The sequence below is a fragment of the Sus scrofa genome, chromosome 6 (genome assembly GCF_054392235.1).
Source record: "Sus scrofa isolate SSC_HxYL_T2T_F1_AM1 chromosome 6, Sscrofa_HxYL_maternal_Yorkshire_Landrace_v2.0, whole genome shotgun sequence".
NCBI classification, from domain to species: Eukaryota; Metazoa; Chordata; class Mammalia; order Artiodactyla; family Suidae; genus Sus; species Sus scrofa.
The window spans coordinates 139,661,620-139,684,388 of NC_139388.1; the positions used below are offsets into that span (position 1 = coordinate 139,661,620).

Below are 22,769 nucleotides of genomic sequence, written 5' to 3' on the forward strand. Positions count from 1 at the left end.
GGTTGAATCAGATCTGCTGGTCTGCACCACAGCCACAGCAGCTCGGGATCTAAGCCACATCTGTGACCTACACCACAGCTCACGGCAAATGCCAGTTCCCTTAATCCATTGAGCGAGGGCAGGGATTGAACCCGAGTCCTCATGGATACTAGTTGGGTTCGTTACCATTGAGCCACAGTGGGAACTCCCTCTACCTTGTGTTCTAAACACACTGGTTTGAGACCGACGGGCTGAAAAACCGTGATTTAAAACAGCAGAGGAGATTCCCAGGGGTCCTTTTTATGTCTTTTTTTTTTTTTTTTTTTTTTGTCTTTTTAGGATTGCACCCATGGCACATGAAGGTTCCCAGGCCAGTGATTGAGCTGTAGCCACTGGCCTGCACCACAGCCACCACAACACCAGATCCGAGCCACATCTGCGATATACACCACAGCTCAAAGCAACGCTGGATCCTTAACCCACTGAGCATGGCCAGAGATCGAACCTGCATCCTCATGGATGCTAGTCATATTCGTTTCTGCTGAGCCATGATAGGAACTCCTGCAGATTCTTAACCCACTGCACCATAGTGGCAACTCACCCTCTGCAATTTTTTTTTTTATTATTGCACCTGCAGCATGTGCAAGTTCCCAGTCCAGGGATCAAATCTGAGCCACAGCTGCGACCTACAACACAGCTGCAGCAACACTGGATCCTTAGCCCACTGTGCCAGAGCAGGGATCGAACTGGGGAACAAGGCCACTGCAGGTGGACTCCCAACTCACTGCATAACAGCAGGAACTCCCCTAGACCCAATTCTAAATAACCATCTACGTCTTACACATTTCCAACCAAACTGTTCCTCATATTTCAAATTCTTAAGACTCAAAATTGTACTGTAAGTACAATTTCTCTTCCTATTGCCTCACACAAGTCTATTTCTTTTCCAGTTTTCCTCCTCTCAAAGAATGATACCATACTCAAGCCACAAATCTGTAGGTCATCACTTGCAATTTCCTTTCCTTTACCTCTACATCCATTGGGTTACCAATTCTACCTTCTTAGTGTCCAGTGTTTTATGCAGATAAATGTCTAACAGTCAGCTTTCCAGGTTTAAAAAAAAAAAAAAAAAAAAAAAAAAAAGCCTTGACCTGCAGCACCTGCCTATTTCTGTGATGTAAATGGCCATTTCAAGCAGCCAACTTGATACCACTGCACCAGGAACATAAAATTGTAAAGAGATGAGCACATACGGCTCCAGCACACCCCTGTCTATTCCTCAGAACCACGTCTTATCTCCATGTCTATTGGCACTGCCTTAATTCAGGGTCTCATCTTCATTCTCCTCAACACAAAAGAGTCTTTATTGAGTCTTTATTGAATAAATATTGATTTATTTATAAATCAATAAAGTCATAATCCATAAATCAATAAGTCATAATCCATTCCTCCTTATGACAGTCTCCAAAATCTAAATCTCATTAGGTTTCTCCCCTGCCTAAACTACTTCAGTGATTCTCCATTGCTCATTTTCTATCTTCATATATCAGGCCCTCGATAATTTGGTCCCCACTGACTCTGGAGCTCCGTTTCTTGCCACATCACCATCTATAATCTCTATTCCACTACATCAATATACATCACATTCCCAGCTATATGATACTGCCTCATGCTTCTGCACCTTGTCTTATTCTATTCCTACTCGCTAGGACAGCTTTCTCTGATTTGTTCACTGAGCAAGCCTCTTTTAAGATGCTGCTTAAATTCCTTGTCTGGGAAGTTTTTCCTAAATACCTTGGTTGGTTTGGTGTATCCCACTTTGAGATGTCCAGTACATTCTAACACCCTTTTTGAAATTTTTTGATATCCATCTATTCCCATTAGGTACAAGTTATTTAAAAGAAAGAACTAGATCTTTTTATGGATAAACCAAGCATGTAGTATAGTGCTGGAACCCAGTAGGGTCTCAATAAACAGTGACTAGCACCCCAGCAACAAACACCCTAAGACCAGCATATGCTAATCACTCAAACATTCCATGAATGAAAACATACTAGTATGTACTTTCCATCTGCCCAAAGCCAAAGGACTGCTAAGATACCTAATCTGTAACTTCTGTATTGTTAGGAAGTCCAAGATCTACTGCCACAAAGAACTTGCACTATCTTTTCTTTTCTTTTTGCTTAGTATTAGTTTCCTATGCTGCCATAACAAAGGACCACATGGCTTAAACAACAAAAACCTATTTTCTTACACTTATGTAGGCTGTAATTCCATTATCAAGATTTCACCAGGGTTGCTTTCTTCTGAGGCCTCTCTCCTGGGCTTATAGATGGCTGTCTTCATGTTCACATAGTATTCTCCCTCTATATGTCTCCATGTCCAAATGTCCTCTTATAAATACACCAGTCATATTGGACCAACAGGCTACACCAATGACCTCGTTTTAGGTTAATTACTTCTTTAAAGACCCTATCTCTAAATGTAGTCACATTCTGAGGTATTGAAAATTGACTTCAACATACAAATTTTAGGGGGATGCAATTTGGTCCATAACGGTCCCCTCCCAGAGTGAGCTTCTCAAAAGGCAGGAGCTATAGCTTAGTCTTCTTTCTTAGTATCTGCTATGGCTAGCACAGTATCTGGAACACAGCAAATTCTGAAATTTTATTTCTGGGATACATAAATGAAGGACCTTCCAAGAGTACAGTCCAAATCTACAAAGTGAGGCCCCTTCAAATTTGATGGCTTTAGTCTTTTCTGAGAGAAAGCTTGATACTGTTATGGCTTCCAGATATCTCATTGCCAAATAACCATTTATACAGCACCCAACTCTTAGAATAATAAAATCCTTATAACAAGACACCCAAAGCCAGTTGCCAATACCCTCATCTCTCTAGATTCTGACACACTCAGACTGACAGCATCATGCATGGCTATAGTCGGATTCAAAGATAAGAGAAAACTAACCCTTCTCTGCCTAAAGAACAAGGTACAGCAGCTTAGAGAAATGATAAACATCTGCTTTTTCCTACCCAAAGGAAACTCCCCCACTTTCACTGCTCTGTGTGATTTTGATGGGTTTTGTAGCCTGCCCTCCCACTATCAGGATGGACGCATAACCTAATCAGTCCCCTTCCACTCCAGGAATTTGAATCCTCAGTGAAGTAACATGAAAATAAGGAATAGGAGTTCCCCGGTGGCTCAGCAAGTTAAAGATCTGTCATTGTCCCTGATGTGGCACAGGTTTGATCCCTGGCCCCAGAACTGCCACATGCCCTGGGAATGACCAAAAAAAAAAAAAAAAAAAAAAATTAGGGAATAACTGGGAGGAGGCAACTAAGCCAGTACCATGAAGGGTTCCTGGTTTGCACATCCCTGGAACAGCCTTGGTTCCTACCTTCCCAAGACTTGATTGTCTTTTTGTTTCTGAGACCTACCTGATAGTCTTTCCCAAAAAAAAAAAAAAAAAAATGCTTTTTCTTTAAATTATAGATAGTGCTTATTCCAGAGCTCTCAAATAATCTTGACACAAAGAGTGGCCGCTACAAGAGGGATGTGGGTAGGGACCTAAATGATGCAAATAGAGCGGGCAATAAGGGTTCCTTTATCAATGGCTGAGAAATTGTGCTCATAACCTTTGTTATGCTCCCACAAAGCAGCCCCCCATCCTGTACTTTGGGACACTGTCTAACAAACCTCCCCAGAATAAATCTTGAGGGAAGTTGGTTGGAAAAAGTCAAAATACTGGAATGTGTGGCTATTTCCGACAGCTTTTGAAAAAGTCCCAGAAATGACTTAACTTCAGCCAAAATGGCCTATTTAAATGCAGAGAAAAGAATTTTGCTTCACTTTGCCCTTTCTCCTGGTAGGAATCCAAGAGGACAGAGTCAGACAATCATGAAGGACTTTAAATCTGAAGCAACGCATCAATGAAAACGCTAGAAAAACAGAGGAAGGAAGGACACAAAGCAAAAGATTAGACTGAGATGAAGAGAATGGAGCCAAGCATGGTTCCCCAGGTGCCTCCTGATATATGCTCCCTCACTGGAAAAAGGCCACGCACAGGAATGAGGCCACAGGATGAGGAACAAACTAGCATTACCTTTATCCTAGAGGCAAAAACATCACCAAATTTAAGAGCTGAAGGATGGGCAGAGCAGTGAGGCCTACTTCTAAGAGAGAAGTTCCCAGGCTAGGGCCCCAAAACAAAGATTAATCCACAGAGTGGAAAATGCATTTAGACCAGCAGATTTAATTGGGGTTAAATTGAGATAAGCTACTGTTGGAACCTTGGAGAATAAAAACTTGTCCCTGCTCCAAAATCAGTCTCCAGGTATCCTAACCCCCACACCATCGGAACATGCGATGCCAAAACAATATACTCTCATTAGGAAACTACTACTCTTTGTCATTCTCAGATTTGTTTGTGGAATTCATGTGAAGCAAAGGAGAAGGTTCAGGGAGTTCCCTGGTGGCCTAGCAGTTAAGGACTCAGCATTGTCACTGCCGTGGCTCAGGTTCAATCCCTGGCCTAGGAACTTCCACATGCCACAGGTGCAGCCAAAAAAAAAAAAAAAAAAAAAAACCATCTACACATGGGTCTCAGATATTGAGGGGGAAAAATCTAATCATGGAGCGATAATAGCTAAACACAGTGACCTCTGTAACAACCAAGACTATTACCAACCTCACATTCAAGTTAAGGTGTATCAGCAACTTGCTACAAAAAGCCCAGGGACCACATGATTTACATGCAGGCAAGGAAATATAGGAAGAGATTAACTCTAGAAAACAGATGATGTGGAGGATATAGATGTAGAAAGAAATTCCATTCCTTGAGTTGTACTAAGAGAATAACTTTGATTTACAAAGAGCTTAAATCGAATATTTACCATCAGCCTAACCAACCTGAAAGTTGGTTACCAAACAAAGCCATTACAAAAGGACCTGCTGGGTAGAAATCTGAGAGCTGGCCCACCTTCCTCTGCAGGAAGAGAGCTCAGATGCTGTTATACAACAGGCAGAATCTGAGTCTCTGCACCAGCGGTTCCTGGAACAGTCCCTCCAGGAGCAGCGCTAGGCAATAAGGCATCCTTTTCTTACATTTTTTTTTTTTTCAGAATTCTGTCTCCCATAAGCAATACCACTTACACTGTATTTCTAGTAAATGACAGAGAATTGCTTGGAAGCAGAGACAATTTCTCAATTTCAGATGGCTAAGAGTGGACCCTTACTTGCTAAGGGAAGGGAAATGTGTTTCCCCAGACCCACTGCATTCTCCCATCATTATCCTGAATTGCCCTGAGAAAATAGCCATTCAAGACAAATGGAATATTTATGTTTTGTGAGCAAAGGGAAGAATATTAGGTGGGTGGAGTTGCCGGGTGAGTAAGGGCAGGCCCAGAATGATTCTGCCGAAAAGTATTTTAACACTGATGAACACTAAAGCATCAGTTGGCTTATTAAAATAGTGCTGGGTAGAGAGAGAGAAGCTGGCACATTTTCCTGTAGATGAGATGGCCCTGGGGGTTTGAACAACAGTTGGAACACAGCTGCCATGGCTAAAACCAAACAAGTACAGATGTCACACCAAAGCAGAAGTAATTTCATATCGGTCCACATTTGCCAAATTCAAAAGGCTAAGGGAGGAAACGCATTGAAGGAAGTCTTTCAGATAGACTAGCTAATTCCTTTAAACACCAATTCTGTGTGTAGCTAAAGTTTTTGCTGTTAAGGTCCATGAATGACAGTTACTACTGTTTAGAGAGCTCAATCGAAAATCTCCCTGCTCAGCAGGATGAATGCAATACAATGTGCTGTTCTTGGCATCTGGAACAAATTCAGAGCCACTAGACACTAGACTTTATAACTCCAAATGTCTTTTTAAGAAAATGTCCTTCTAGGCAATTTTTTTTCTCCTTCAATGCTTGTTTTCCTTCTAAGCAGTGCTGTCTACCATTTCCTATGCTCTTAACTGATAGGCATAAGCACATGGCGCTATATTCCAGGACTCATGTCCCTTAAAAGATAAGCCAGGGGAACATTTCACTCACCAAAGGCCTTCTTAGGTTCTATTAACTTCAAGGTAAAGAGTTCCTCTTTTTTTAATTCCTTTAACTTCTTGGCAACATCAAAGTGACGCCACCCAACGATATTTTCTCCATTGATGGATTCGATGTGGTCCCCCACACAGATCGTTTTAACAGAGTCAATTACACTGCCATCTTTAATTCTCTGAAAGAAAATTAAGGATAATGCTTAATATAAAATAGAACTGAGTAACATTACTTTTCATGTTCTTGAGACATTATATTCAATGTACTGACAATATCCATAATGCAGTGTAATGTTCCCTTAAAGACAGAAGACCAAGCAACAACAGACAACCGTCCTAAACCCAACCATTCTTCTTGTTTCTTTGCAAAATTCAGCTCCATCACAGTCCCCACCTCCTCCAAGCAGCTTTTCCTGACACCTCCCAGCCTATTCCCTCAAGACTAGGTAAAGGGTCCTCTCATGCTTCTGCGGTATTTTCTGCTGGGCTCTGAGCTAAGCACTTTACATTCGCTATCTCGTTTAACAACCTTTATGAGAGACTCAGGTCATAGATCAGGAGGATCAGGTGATTTCACAGATTCAACATACCACAGTGCAATTGTTCATTTACCCCCTCAGTCTCTGCTGTTAAATTATAATATCCTTGGGGACAGAGATGGTCTTATTCACCATTGTACGCCCTGTGCCCAGCATAATGACCACACAGAAAAATCCCTCCTTAAATGACTGCTGAATCATTTCAACATGAGGTCCATTACATCAGAATAAAGCCTGAGTTTTTTCTACCAGCTATATTATTTCAACCTTAGCTACAAATGCAAGACAAGAATTGGTACAACCTTAGCTCAGAAAACTGGTACTTAAAGAGATAGGTGAGGTTTGATCCCTGGCCTCGCTCAGTGGGTCGGAGATTCGGCACATCTGTGAGCTGTGGTGTAGGTTCCAGATGTGGCTCAGATCCCACGTTGCTATGGCTGTGGCGTAGGCCAGCAGTTGTAGCTCCGATTTGAACCCTAGCCTGGGACCTTCCATATGCTGCGGGTTCGGCCCTAAAAAGACAAAAAGAAATAAAATAAGCGTTACATTGGAGTTCCTTTGTGGCACAACAGGTTAAGAATCCGGCATCACTGCAGCAGCTCAGGTCATGGCTGTGGTATGGATTCGATCCCTAGCCCAGGAAATATCACATGCCATGGGTGTGGTGAAAAATAAAATAAAAAATAAATAAGTGTTATATGAAACTAAATGAAACACTTTAAAGACATGTATGAATCTTAGCACCTAAACAGCAGAGTAGCCACAGAAGTCCCCAGAACAGGGCTCAGACAGAAGAAGGAAAGGCGGTTACCAGAAGTCAGCAGGCAGCAAGGTGAGAATCCAGGTGGTCAAGAGAAATATGTAATGATCAGGGGCAGCAAATAAGATTCTGGGATGAAGAGAGGAAAATCAGGATAAGAAACTTAGAAAAGGGCACCATAAGTGAACCAGATATAGAAACAAAGTGGGAGACACTGATTGTATATTTTGTGGGTTACCTGGGCCTTAGCTTCCTAAATAAATAGATAAAGAATGAGGTAGCAATTGAGACAAGTTTCTGAAATCTAATATACTTTACTAATCATACCATAGCTTAATAGAGATGAATAATATTACTAGAACTCTGCTACTCGGGCACAAAGGACTAGCAAGGAAAAAGAGGCATTAATTCTCTGTCATTTACTGAGTCACTTAACATTCTCTGTAACACTTAGAACACTCCCATATCTCGCTTTGGAGCTCAGTCCTGCGAAAGGCAAAGACAACAGTAAATCTTTTTTGGACAATGGGACTCACAACACTATTCAACTTAGAGGTTCCCAAATATTTCAGACCATCATTATATTAACTTTCATTAATTCATCCCATATAATTAAAGAATTCTAGATTCTCATCACAGAACAGCAGAACTCTAGCATGCCAACCCACTGTCCTCAAAGTCTTTTTTTTTTTTTTAAATGATTAATGATTTTTATTTTTTCCGTTATGGTTGGTTTACAGTGTTCTATCAGTTTTCTACTGTATAGCAAAGTGACCCAGCCACACATATATGTATATACATTCTTTTTCTCATATTATTCTCCATCATGTTCCATCACAAGTGACTAGATATAGAGCAGAATCTCATTGCTTATCCACTCCAAATGCTGTCCTCAAAGTCTTAAGCACTAATTCAAGATTGTCTGAGCCAAGCCTACTGCCATGGAGAGCAACTCAGAGTCTGTGCTGCTGACTCTCCAAACACTGGCCTCAAACCATGTTCATAATAATGAACATTCTGGTAACAACTATAAATAGTGATTTCATTTAGTCCTAACAAGCCTGGGAAAGGAATATGTATTATTCCATTAGTGAATGAGGAAATCAAGGCACAGTGAAGACATGGCTTAACCAAAATAACACAGCTAAAAAGCAACATAACTGGATTTCTTTTTTTTAATGATTTTTATTTTTTTCCATTATAGTTGATTTATAGCGTTCTGTCAATTTTCTACTGTACAGCAAAGTGACCCAGTCAAATATATATATCAAATATATATACATCTTTTTCTCACATTATCCTCTATCATATTCCATTACAACAAAACTGGATTTCAAACACGGGGGGTATAAGACATCAAGAACTTTCCAAAAAACACTCCGGATCAAAAATGTCTAACTAAGAATTCCCATCATGGCTCAGTGGTTAATGAATCCAACTAGGAATGATGAGGTTGCGAATTCGATCCCTGGGCTCACTCAGTGGGTTAAGGATCCGGCATTGCCGTGAGCTGTGGTGTAGATCACAGACTCGGCTCGGATCCCACATTGCTGTGGCTCTGGCGTAGGCTGGTGGCTACAGGTCCAATTAGACCCCTAGCCTGGGAACTTCCATATGCTGTGGGTGCGGCCCTAAAAAAGACACACACACAAAAAAATGTCTAACTAATACAAGATCAAATGGCTAGTTAAAAAAGAAAGGGCCATCAGATGAAGAACCCAAGATCTTCTGATGCCAAGGGCAGACTCTGGGGTCAGAATTATCCAAAATGACTTATCACCTTGATAATCATTTTATGATATATAAGTGTATCAAACTGACACATTGCACAACTTAAATTTATACAGTGTTATATGGCAATTACATCTCAATAAAGCGGGAAAAGTGACCTATCACCTTTGAACTCCAAATTTTTTAAACAATCCCCACCCTCCTACTCCACTTTTTCTTACCTCTACCAAAGCTATTCTTCGTCTGAATCATGGCCTCCAGATCTCAAACGTTACCTATTTTCTCAGATTTCCACTTCTATTTTGGCTTTATGTGCCTCTTCTCAAAGATATCAGCTTGCATCCCAGAACCCCCTGCCCCCCTTGATTCGACCCCTAGCCCTCCATATGCCTCAGGTGCAGCCCTAAAAAGACAAAAAAAAAAAAAAAAAAAAAAAAGAATTTCATCTGTGAGAACCATGCAGTACTATTAAATACAATTCTCTGCCATTGATCTCATCTCCTAATTACATGATGATATATTGTTGTTGCCATTACTCAGTATTAGCTTTTATAAGTACCATCAAACATTTCAAATGTCATTAGTTTACACCCAAATAATCATATAAAGTATGAGCTAATAGTTTCATTTGAGAGAAGGCATAGAAAAGTTTAATAACTTGTCCAAGATCACAAAGCAAGTAAATACATGGTTGAACCAAGACTGAAAGCAGGGAGTTCTCATCATAGCACAGCAGAAACGAATCTGACTAGAATCCATGAGGTTGAGAGTTTGATCCCTGACCTCGCTCAGTGGGTTAAGGATCCAGTGTTGCCGTGAGCTGTGGTGTAGGTTGCAGACACGGCCAGGATCTGATGTTGCTGTGGCTGTGACGTAGGCCTGCAGCTGTAGCTCCAATTCTACGCCTAGCTTGGGAACCTCCATGTGCCACAGGTACAGCCCTAAAAAGCAAAACAAACAAACAAACCAAAAAAAAAAAAAAAAACTGAAAGCAGGCCTGATTCTAAAGCCCATGGTCCCATGCACCACACTGCACTGCCCGCCTAATCATGGGCTCCTTCCTCCTTATCCCTGTCTGAATCCCACCACCCTGTCCTCCTACACTGACCCATGTGGACTTCCAGCCACTGCTAAATGCATAGCAAGAGCTCACTTCAGCAACACATGCACTAAGACTGGAAGTATACAGAGAAGATTAGCATAGTCCCTGAACAAGGATGTCACGCAAACTCTTGGAACATTCCTCTTTTTTTTTTTCTGCTTATCGTAGCCAAAAAACACTGGAAGAGCAAGCCAGAAAGTAATGAAATTGATGACTTTACAGAGTGGGGGAAATGAGTAATGGGGATGGAGGAAGGAGTGACATTTCCAAATACATCTTTTATTAGAGTTTTGACTTTCAAAACTATTTTATGTATTCAGAAAATAAAACTAAGTTAACACGGGAAGAAAAACTCAAAACTCAAACCAAAGAAAAGCAATTGTATTTAACAGTACTTCAAAGGAATAAAAATCATGGGGTGGGAGGAGGAGGGGCAAGTGAAAACCTATTCTAAGTAGCCCCTGAAGAGAAAAACTTTAATTATACACGGACATTTAAGGACCAAAAAAAAAAAAAAAAAATGCATACAACTCTTTAATGCAATAGATTTATTTTTCATAGCATAGGTATAGGAATTCTGAAACTATTTTGTATATATTGTATAATTAAGGAAATGAGGAAGTATGTCAATGATGTTAAAAGTAAATATCTTAGTGGGAAACTATATATAAAATAGATAACTAACAAGGACCTACTGTATAGCACAGGGAGGTCTACTCAAAGTTCTGTAATAAAATACAATTTTAAAAAGAATTGGCGGAGTTCCCGTTGTTGCTCAGTGGTTAACGAACCTGACTAGTATCCATGAAGACTCAAGTTTGATCCTCGGCCCCTCTTAGTGCATTAAGGATCCAGTGTTGCCCTGAGCTGTGGTGTAGGTTGCAGACGCGGCTTGGATCCCACATTGCTGTGGCTGTGGTGTAGGCCAGTGTCTACAGCTCTGATTCAACCCCTAGCCTGGGAAGCTGCATATGCCACAGGTGCGGATCTAAAAAGACAAAAGACGAAAAATAATAATAATAATAATTGGAATTCTCCTGTGGTGCAGCGGGTTAAGGATCCAGCCTTGTCACAACAATGGCTTAGGTCACTGCTGTGGCGGAGGAACTTCCACATGCCATGGACATGGCAAAAAAAAAAAAAAAAAGTAATAACCTATACAGAGAAAAAAGGAATGGAGATTTTATATATATATATATTCATAAAAATGATTCATTTTGCTGTAAACCTGAAGCTAATACAATATTGTAAATCAACTATACCACAATAAAAAAAAATGTTTAAAAGAGAGAAAGAAAGGAAAAAACTATTTTAGTGGGGAAGACAAGGAAGAACCCTACGGGGTAGAATCAGACTTGGAGACACAATTATGATTTCATAATTTCTAAAATACATGTTTTCTAACTCTTCCTGCGATAACTGTAAGGACCTAGATACAGTGACACTCTGGTAGCAATAAAGGCATGCAAACCGGCATTCGGATCTTGATTTTGAAATATCAGTGTGCACTGAAAAAACTAGAGATCCCTAAAGAAATGGCTGATTCCAAGCCCCGGGGAAAAGATAAAAGATGAGCTTAGAACATCTCGCTGCACCAGAAAAGAAGGAATTGCTCAATACAATCACAGGAGCCAGGTCAAAAGGATACAGGAGTCAGCTGAAAGGGACACCTGCAAGGCCAGATCTCAGGGAATGTGAGCATCAAAATGCCGGTAATGGACACGTTGAATAAGAAATCATGTGTCCACGCTAATAGATAATAAATAAGTGGACTGCTTTATAACAATAGAATGTTTTAAAAGAAATAGAAAGGAAATGATGGAATTTTAAAAAATCGCCAGTTTGCAACCATTAAAGTAAAGACTGGGCCAGACAAGACTCATCAATAAATACTAAATCCGTGGGGTGCAAGCAGGAGAACAAGACATTTACGTAATCTCCAAGTATCTCCCCACAAGTTATTTGTCATGAGGGATAATATATCTTTGCTGTGAATAAGACTGGCAGACACGATCTCACTCAAGAGACAAAAATTAACGTTATGAATAATGAGACAAACCAAGATAATGCACTTTTGAGGTAATACACTGAGCAGAACACGACATTACCCATCTAATTTTCCTACCCAAAATGCATAACCTATTTCTCAACATGAAGGGACATCCAAAAATTCCAAATTGAGGGCTATCCTATAGAAGGCTGAGAAATTGTTCTAGAATAAAGATGACGAAAAAGACATGATCGCTAAATGAAATACATCATCCTGGATTGGCTTTATATTAGGGGAAAAAAATGCTCTCGAGGGCATTATTAGGACAACTGATAAAACTGCAATAAGGACATCATACCAGTGACAAAGTATTGGAGTTCTCGCTGTGACACAATGGGATCAGCAATGTCTCTGCAGTGCTGGGACACAGGTTCGATACCCAGCCTGGTGCAATGGGTTAAGGATCCATCGTTGTCACAGTTGCAGTGTCGTGCGAGGCTGCAGCTCAGATCTGCTCCCTGGCCTGGGAACTCCATACTCCACATGCCTTGGAGTGGCCGAAATGCGGGGGGAGGGAAAGAAGTATTCCATTTCTGTTAAGTTTTCTGAATGTCATAATTGTACTGTAGGTGTACTGAAGAGAATATCATTCTTTGAAACTACCTTCTGAAATATTAAGGGATAAAGAGACAATGTATCCAATCCATTTTTTCCAATGGCTCAGGAAAAATTACATATATGTATATGTGTGTGTACATATACACACATGTGTGTGGGGGTGGTGGGGGTGTGTGTAAGAAAATAAAGCAAATTTGCCAAGTGGTAAAAACTGGATTTTTTGAGAAAAGGGTATTATGTGAGTTCTCGGCATTATTACAATCTTTCAGTAAGTTTGAAATTATCCCCCCCCCCGCGCCCAGATTTTTAAAAATCACATCAACTTTGTACACAGTATGATACTCGTTTCTCTTCTAAGTTGAACTGTGTGTCAGAGGGCTGGCTTAGGCTCCACTTTCTCTTTGTTACCGTGTTCCCTGTCTCCATGGGGCTAGTGACTAGGACTCTGAGGAAGGCGCATGTTTGACAGAGCATAAAAAAATAGAAACAGAAGCTCCGAACATCAGAGGTTAAGATCTAAAAAATCCCATGCGTGTTTGCAAAACTTCCAAGCCCTTCTCTGCTGACATTAGAAAGGCATTGCTACATGGGCCTCACGTCCTGAACTTCCCCCAGATAATCCCACATGACTTTCCCAACTCACGGATTTTCCATTTGGTCACCCACTCAACCTTCAGCACAGTCATATCTTTTGCAGAGCTAAAAATAGCCATTCTGTCAAGTGGGAAGTTAAATAAAGTACTAGTTACAGTGAAGAAGATAACTTCCCCAAGGCTATTTTTTTAAAATGATGACAATGCATCAGCAAATCAAAGATTTCGACAAAATAAAGGCATGAAAGGTGCTCTGTGGCATGGAGTTGATCACTAATTCTTACCTCAGTGGGTAGGATTGCCAGCTCTGGAGCCAGATCTCCCAGATTCAAATCTTGAATTTGTCCAGCTGCCTAACTTCACCTTTTTTTTTTTTCTTTCTTTCTTCTGTTTTTTTGCTTTTTAGGACTGCGCCTGTGGCATATGAAGGTCCTCAGGCTAGGGGCCAAATCGGAGCTACAGCTGCCAGAGCCACAGCAATGCAGGATCTAGAGCTGCATCTGCAACCTACACCACAGCTCATGGCAACACTGCATCCTTAACCCACTGATCAAGGCCAGGGACTGAACCCACATCCTCATGGATCCTAGCTGGGTTCGTTACCACTGCGCCACCATGGAAACTCCTGCTTAACCTTTCTAATCCCTGTCTACACCTGTAAAATAAAGGCTGTAAAGTCCCTACCCAGAGATGAACTTCACAGACACACTGAACAAAAGCCAAAAACAGGAGAGTATGTATTATAGAATTCCACTCATAGGAGGTTTGAAAACAAGTAAAACTGTAGTGATAGAGGTCAAAATATTTGCTACCTTTGTAGAGGGGAGGGTACGGACTGGAGCCTTCTAGGTGGTGGAAATGAAATTTCCCTTGATCTGGGTGTTCTCGACAGAGATCTGTAAACATTCATTAAGCTGTACATTAAAGGTCTGTTATACCTCAAAAACTAAATGAAAACATGGTACCAGACAAAATTGTTGTGAACATTAAATGGGAAAATATATACAAAGCACCTAGTACATGATAAGCATTCAATATGTCGTTAGTCATATTATTATAATATGTTATAATAATAGAATTGTTATGGAAGATGAATCTTTTTATCAGTCCTCAGTTCTTAAAAGTTTTTCATACCATTTCAAACTTCTTTCTCCTACCTTTGCAGCTTTATATTGCCCTTTAGATAAAGGGATTTAGATAAAGGGATTATAGAGTTCCCATTATGGTTCAGTGGGTTATGAATGCAACTAGTATTCATGAGGATTTGGGTTTGATCCCTGGCCTTGCTCAATGGGCTAAGGATCTGGCGTTGAGGTGAGCCACGTTATAGGTGTCAGATGCAGCTAGGATCCTGCTTTGCTATGGCTGTGATGCTTAGATAATGGGATTACAGTTGACTCTTAAGCAATGCAGAGGTTAGAGGTGCTGACCCTCTTCTCAGTGGAAAATTTTCATAATTTATAGCCACTCTCTTTACCCTCCCCTTTACCACCCCCACTTTCCCATGTTAATGGTTCCACATCTGCAGATTCAACTGCAGACCATGTCATACTGTAGTATTTGCTATTGAAAAAATCCATGTATAAGTGAACCCACAAAGTTCAAACCTGTGTCATTCAAGGCTCAACTGTATGTACAGTTTAGAAATCTTTAAAGAGCTTTTTTTTTTAAGATGTAAAAAAGGTGGCCAAAAAGATGTGCACTTGGATAGGAGTTCCTGTTGTGGCTCAGCTGTTAAGAACCCCACATAGTGTCCGTGAGGATGCAGGTTTGATCCCTGGCCTTGCTCAGTGGGTTAAGGATCTCACATTGCTGCAAGCTGTGGCATAGGTCTCAGATGTAGCTTGGATCCCACACTGCTGTGGCTATGACATAGGCCGAGAACCCATATGCCGCAGGTGTAGCCATTAAATAAATAAATAATAAATAAATAAGTTTCCGTCGTGGCTCAGTGGAAACAAACCCAACTAGTATCCATGAGGACGCTGGTTTGATCCCTGGCCTCACTCAGTGGGTTAAGGATGTGGCGTTGCCGAGAGCTGCGGTGTAGGTTGCAGATGCGGCTCGGATCCCTTGTTGCTCTGGCTGTGGTGTAGGCCGGCAGCTGCAGCTCCGATTTGACTCCTAGCCTGGAAATCTCCATATGCTGCAGGTGCGGCCCTAAAATGACAAAAAGACCAAAAAAAAAAAAAAAAAAAAAAAAGTGCACTTGGAAATAACACTAAATCAACAGAAAGGATTTGCATGGAAGTCCCCAGAAGTTGGCAGGCTACAGATCTTCAAGGGCCTATGAGAATGAGTAAGCACCAGGGCTGGGCTTTCTGTTTCAGTAAATGCTAAATTCTAGAGGAAGTTTAAACTGAAGGGAAAAGGTTCAAGAAAAGACAAAAGAACAATGGAGTTGCTGTCATGGCTCAGTGGTTAATGAATCCCACTAGGAACCATGAGGTTGCGGGTTCGATCCCTGGCCTTGCTCAGTGGGTTAAGGATCTGGAATTGCTGTGAGCTGTGGTGTAGGTTGCAGATGCAGCTCGGATCCCGAGTTGCTGTGGCTCTGGTGTAGGCCGGCAGCTACAGCTCCGATTCAATCCCTAGTCTGGGAACCTCTATATGCCTCAGGAGCGGCCCTAGAAAAGGCAAAAAGACAAAAAAAAAAAAAGAGAGACAAAAGAACAATGTCTTTGAAACATGTTTTAAAGGAAACATTACCAGTCCTGCTGAGTCAGCTCACCCTCTGAAGATCATCTCGATTTTTCTTTGGCATGCTAGATTTTCTTAAATATTACCCTCAGTTAAGTCACACAGTTATTTTTTAGGACTTACCTTTATAAAAGCATAGCCAGCACCATTATCTGTAATAGTGAGACCAAGCGAATCCTCAGATTTATACACATTCACTTCTTTTTTGATCCCTTTCACATGGGCAAATATGAAATCTTCAAGACCTATCTGTGTTCCTAAGAGTTTTCCCATGTCAACTTTAGGTGTGTTTAAAGTGCAATATAAGATCTGCAAAGAAAAAGAAATATTTGAGGTCAGCATCCATCAGGAAAACATTCTGATCATTAGTTTATTCAACAGATACCTGAGTGAAATAGTCCTCCTATGGCTGTTTTAGACAAAAATGGCTAAATGAAAATTTTTAACTTTTTTTGTTACCGGAAGAACCTTTGCCACAGATATTGTCAGCCCTTCCTCCATTCCTGAGCCTTGCTTCAGCTCTCACTTCCAACCTTCTCCCTACATCCCTGAGTTTCACATCATTCCTGGGGCCCCTGGAACCTTGAGCTTTTTTTTTTTTTTTTTGTCTTTTCTAGGGCCATATCTGTGGCAAATGGAAGTTCCCAGGCTAGGGGTCTAAACACAGCAGTAGCCACCGGCCTACACCAGAGCCACAGCAATGTGGGATCCAAGCCACGTCTGCAACCTACACCACAGCTCACGGCAATGCCAGATCCTTAACCCACTGAGCAAGGCCAGGGATCAAACCCGCAACCTCATGGTTCCTAGTCGGGTTCGTTAACCACTGAGCCACAACAGGAACTCCACAGAACCTTGAGCTTTTAACACATCTCTAAAACTCAGGAAACTCGGAAACTGTTCAATTGCTACTTGTTAAATGGCTTTTTAAGCCCTATCAAAATATGTCTGAGTTAGAACAGCTCTCCCTGCTCTAGAGGTCCAGCATGGCTGGCAAAGTCCTAACCAAAATCCCAGAGATGTTTGAAAGGAGCGAGTGATGAGGACAAGGACAAGGCCACAGGGGACAAAAAAAATCAATGCTTACAAGGAAGAACCACAACTCCTGCCCTTTCCTTTTTCATCCAGGTCTGTGGTGAGCGGGTACTAACTGCTGGGGCTCTGATTTAACCCTTTGTGTTCCAGCAAGGACATTTGGGTTTAGGCAAATATTCCCTGGCATTAAAAATTTATTATTCACGGGGTGGAGGCAGTCATTTAAGCCAAGAACAGCTCCTATTTCGTATTCCAATTGGGAAGTCCGCGGTATAATTAGCCTGCTAACAAAAATCATTAATAATGGGTGGGGCCAGAAGGGCGGGCAAACGCATAGAAAACAGCTTTTCTGACTTCCTGTCTCAAAATAATGGAAGAGTGAAGAGAAATGAAGTTTTCACCCTGCTCTTTTTTCAGTGAATCTGTTCATGGTGTTCACAACAGATCCCAACCACCACTAATATAAAAGCAACTTACCAAACAGACAGAAAATAAAACATTAAAACATAATGATGATAAAACAGGGTGGAGGGGGAAGTCCCCCCAAAGGAAATCTCACACAAAATAAACATCTAGTTACTAAACCACTTCCTTTCTTTCAATTTTTTTACATGCTTCACTGCAGAGTAAATACTAGATTTCCTGTAGGTATAACCCTTTTCTATTGTGTTTTCTCCCGTGCAGAATAAAGTTCCATTCTGGGCAGCCAAAAGTTGGCAGGCAAAGGATTGGGGTTTTATTTTTTCCTAGAAGGAATGGAAACTCCACCGAAAGTTGTGTTGAAAACTAGCAGAAATGTAATGGTCACTGGGAGGTGGAGTAAGAGCCCTCTGCAGCAGCAGGGAACCACATCAGTTACTCAAAGGAGGATAAAAACCCATCACTCACTCAATCTCAACACACGGCTACTAAAAATATATATAGGGATAGAGTTCCTGTCGTGGTGTGGTGGTTAACGAACCCAACTAGGAACCATGAGGCTGTGGGTTTGATCCCTGGCCTTGCTCAGTGGGTTAAGGATCCCACGTTGCCGTGAGCTGTGGTGTAGGTTGTAGATGAGGCTCGGATCCCGCGTTGCTGTGGCTGTGGTGAAGGCCGTCGGCTACAGCTCCAATTCGACCCCTAGCCTAGGAACCTCCATATGCTGCGGGAGCGGCCCTAGAAACGGCAAAAAGACAAAAAAATACACACACACACACACATGGATTCAAACCCTTCTCACAGATACTGCATTTTGAACTGAAAAAGAAGTGATATACAATTTTCTAAATGCTGCAAAGTTCGTGCTCATTCATTTACATGCAATCATCTACTGGACAGGTGCTTTTTGCCAGGTTCTGTGCTGCACACCGGGTGTACAAAGGGTTCCTGTCGTGGTGTGGACCAGTCCCCATGCACGAGGAACTCCCAAGCTGCAAGCTGCTCCACTGAGGTACAGTGGGGAAATACAACCCAACTGTTGTGCATTAAAAGCCCTTGATATTTAGGAGTTACCATTGTGACTCAGCAGTCACAAACCCAACTAGTATCCATGAGGATTCAAGTTTGATTCCTGGCCTCACTCAGTGGGTTAAGGATCCGGTGTTGCGTGAGCTGTGGTGTAGGTAGAAGATGTGGCTCGGATCCCGCGTTGCTGTGGCTGTGGTGTAGGCCGGCAGCTATAGCTCTGATTTGACCCCTCGCCTAGGAACTTCCATACACCACAACTGTGGCCCTAAAAATAAATAAATAATAAGTAAAAAAAAAAAAAAATTTAAAGCCCTTGATATTTAAACCAAAAAGGAACCTCAAATACATATTATGAACTTTCTGACCTCCATTCATACATTTTCTTCAATCCAAAAAGCCTGTCTGCCCGCCCCCCCACACACACACCCCCATGCCCTTGTCTACGGAGACACTGCATGAATGTGCCTGCCCAGGTGGAATCACTCTTTCCACTTTACTCACATCGTTTAAATCTAGCACCTCATTTGAGTGTCTGAGTCACCTTGCCTTCAAGTCCAATTGGTGTGACACGTATTTGTCACCCTCGCTCAGAGAGATGAGAGCTCAGTCATCTTTCTCTCTCCTACAGTGGCTGACACAGTGCCCTGCTCAGTTATATCCAAATGGCATTTATAGTGCACATTCACTCACCTCATTTAATAAAGCCTACCTGTGTACTGGGTTTTATTAACCTCATTTTGCAGATGAGAAAATCATGACTTTGTCCAATTAGCACAGGTAAGAAATGTTTAATGTTAAAACGAAGAAAAAAACAAGAAGCACTGAAGTGCTTATCTAATCAATGTTCATCTAAGAAATGCTTGCTTCCAGAGATACTGTAGACAAAAGATACACTAGATAAAAGGTGGTATGATGTAGACTTGAACATCATTTTTTATATTCTCTGGTGAACAAATTAAATTAAAAGAAAGTACACTCAAGGTAAGATACCACATCAGGAAAAGGATCCATCCATTAGATACAACTTTCTGATGATTTTCATTGTGAAATGAAATCCTTAACATCTTCCAGAGTATCCACATTTGGTACTTTACCACTGTCACTGCCAATTTTCAGAAAGTTGGTGGAGTACTCACAATTATTCCATTTTCTAGAGCAGCACTACCCAGTAGTAATGTTAACAAGCCACCTAAGTTTAAATTTCCTAAAAATCACATTAACAAAAGATATAGGTGAAATTAATCTAATTTCCTTAGATAACCCCATATATCCAAATATCATTTCAACATATAGTCACATTATTTTAAAAATGAAACTGAGCCTTTACATTTTTTATTAAGTTTTTAAGATCTGGTATATATTTACCCCACATTTTATCTCAATTTGGACTAACCACATTCAAAATGCTCAGTATCTATATTTGGCTTGGAGCTACCATATTGGGCAGCTCTGTTGGACCCACGTCTTTATTAATTTTATACTTTGTATTTTTCCCATCTACATATAGCTATACATATGTTTCTTCCTAAGCCAAAAATACTGCAGCTTCAACTCAACTTCTAAATGCTGTCTATGTTAAAAATCTTCCCCATCCAGCTAAAGTCTAGCTAAACTACTACGTTTTCTATTACCACCCAAAGCTAATGTTATTTCTTCATCATCTATATACCTGTTAAATTTCACACATCTCTGTGGAACTTGTGCTGCTTTGTAAATTTAGCAGGTAGGAATTATCTTATTGTCTTGTCTCATTTTGTGCTTGTCCCCATGATTTATAGAAGAGATATCTTAACAAAAGGAGAAAGCTATTGCCTTTTGGAGCCAGATGGAGCGCCCTAAATTGTCATTGTGCTGGACATGGATATCTACAGTACCTATTCCTCCCCCTGCCTCCAATTTTCCTTCCCTATTTAAGTCATATGGAAGCTAGGGGAGAAGTGACTACCTCCTCAGTTCCATCAGGAATGAATCATGATGAGGCTTAAATTAGTGAAAGACCAATCCGTTATCTAATTTAGGCCAATAAGATCCAAGAAAGAATTTGTTGGGGTTTCTGGGGAAATAACCTTTTTTTTTTTTTTTTTTTAATGGCCACACCAGTAGCACATGGAAGTTCCCAGGCCAGGGGTCAAATCAGAGCTGCAGCTTCCAGCCAGCACCACAGCCACAGCAACTCCAATCTGAGCTGTGTCTACGACCTATACCCTCATGGCAATGCCAGATCCCCAGCCACTGAGGAAGGCCAGGGATTGAACCCAAGTCTTTATGGATACTGATCAGTCAGGTTCTTATCTCTGAACCATGATGGGAACTCCAGGAAAGAATTTTTAGGTATGTTTAAAGTGCAATTTTTTTTTTTTTTAGAAAGCTTATTGACAGTATTCTTACCATACATTTATATTTCAATTGCTATTTTTCATTTCTTATCAGTTATGATCATTCACCCTTGAAACTCAATATGGTTAGGGTGATAAGAGTCTGAACTACTGTATAGAGCTATTAATATAAGTTAATACTGCTTTTTCTCTGATGGTACCATTATATATTCCACAAGTGTGCTTTGTGAATAGGGTTAAATAAATCATTTGCCATTAGTGCTTCAAAAGATATTCTGGACCACAAACAGGTTACCCAATCTCTGCAAAAACACATCAATTTCATTTTTAAAACTCCAGGAAGTCCATTTCCAACTTTTTGTTTAAGGCTTTCCTTAAACAGGAACTGAGTTGGCCCAAGATTCCACATGTTCCAAAGATCTCTGGAAGAAACTATGGGCTTGTGTGGCTGGCATAACAGTATTTAGGAATGTGATTTTAAATATAAGCAACTGAAACTGTTACATCCTGTGGGTATCTAAAGTAACAGTGTTACTAAATATTTTAAACACATCTCAATCCACCAAGAACCTTACTAAGTTTTTATATTTGTCCAAAATAAGCTCAATAGAAATATCAGTCAATAACATTACAGAAAATAGAAAGTGCATAATAATAAAACTAGTAATTACCTAAACCATACTTTCACCAGGAGTTAATACCACATCTTTGTACACAAGAAAACCACTTGGATTATGTTTTCTATTTAATGGCTAGGGCTCTACCTATGCTATTCTTATCATCTAAGCCTCAAAAACTTTTCTCAAAAATGAAAAAAGATGTTACTTCTGTCTAGTTAATTGCCCTTGAAATAACAGGAATTAAAAACAATCTGAAACTGGGGCACAATGGCACAGTGGGTTAAGAATCCAACTGCAGCAGCTGGGTTGCTGTGGAGATGCTGGTTCAATCCCTGGCCTAGCACAGTGGGTTAAAGGATCTGGCGTGGCTGCAACTGTGGCTAAGATTCAGTCCCTCCCTGGCCTGGAAACTTCCATATGTCATGGGTGTGGCCATAAAAATAAAATATTTTAAAAAAAACATTGAAATTAAGCATAATTATTTGGCCGCGGGAGCGGCCCAAGAAATAGCAACAACAACAACAACAAAAAGACAAAAAGACAAAAGACAAAAAAAAAAAAAAAAAGCATAATTATTTGAAGCAAAAGATTACCCACTTACTCTGAGTGCTTGAACAGAAAGAATTAACTTTAGCCAAGCCAGAGTAACACAATTTTTTTGTCTTTTTTTTTTTTTTTTTTTTAGGGCTGCACCTGCGGCATATGGAAGTTCCCAGGCTAGGGTTCAAATTGGAGCTATAACTGCTGGCCTAACCACAGCTCACGGCAATGCCAGATCTTTAACCCACTGAGTCGGGCCAGGGACCGAACTTGCATCCTCATGAATACTAATCCCGTTCGTTACTGCTGATCGATGATAGGAACTCCCAGAGTAACACAAATTTATTACTCAAAACACTTCCCAAAAGCTGTGTCATATCCTACATAATTCCTCAACCTACATGGTAGGTATGTTGTATGAAGAAACTTCCAGAACTCAGGTCTTTAGTGACAGTCATAGCCTGGGACACCTGCTCATCTCCCTTAGCTCTATAGTTTGGAGACTGGCTCCCACTTCTAGTAAAGAACTGTGAAAGTGAAAGAACTGGAGTGATGAAGGTCTGGAAGAATTTTTTTTTAACAAAAATTAAAGTCTCAGAGGAGTTCCTGTTGTAGCTCAGCAGATTAAGGACCTGACATTGTCTCTGTGAGGATGTAGGTTCAATCCTTGGTCTTGCACTCAGTGGGTTAAGGATCTAGCGTTGCCGCAAGCTGAGGTT

General features: G+C 40.8%; 1 protein-coding gene and 1 non-coding gene across 17 annotated transcripts in view; one reads left to right on the forward strand and one right to left on the reverse strand.

Annotated features, from left to right (window-relative positions):
* Positions 1–22,769, reverse strand: part of GIPC2 (GIPC PDZ domain containing family member 2) — a 140,074-nt gene that overhangs the window by 95,264 nt on the left and 22,041 nt on the right. For 14 of the 16 annotated variants that reach the window (XR_014807953.1, XR_014807951.1, XR_014807952.1 and 11 more), the window contains exons 2-3: positions 16,194–16,379; positions 6,036–6,216 (exon numbers count right to left, since the gene is read on the reverse strand). Coding sequence is in view for 6 of the 16 variants with exons in the window: in XM_084964669.1 (XP_084820795.1) it covers positions 6,036–6,216; positions 16,194–16,379 (367 nt within the window). In the remaining 10 variants the exon portion in view is untranslated. Of the gene's footprint in view, positions 1–6,035; positions 6,217–7,320; positions 7,466–14,182; positions 14,267–16,193; positions 16,380–22,769 lie in introns of those variants that run through there. The other 2 variants (XM_084964671.1, XM_084964672.1) reach the window with 2 other exon arrangements.
* Positions 10,213–10,319, forward strand: LOC146402833 (U6 spliceosomal RNA). Its single transcript, XR_014808670.1, has one exon. It is a non-coding gene; the product is annotated as a U6 spliceosomal RNA (small nuclear RNA).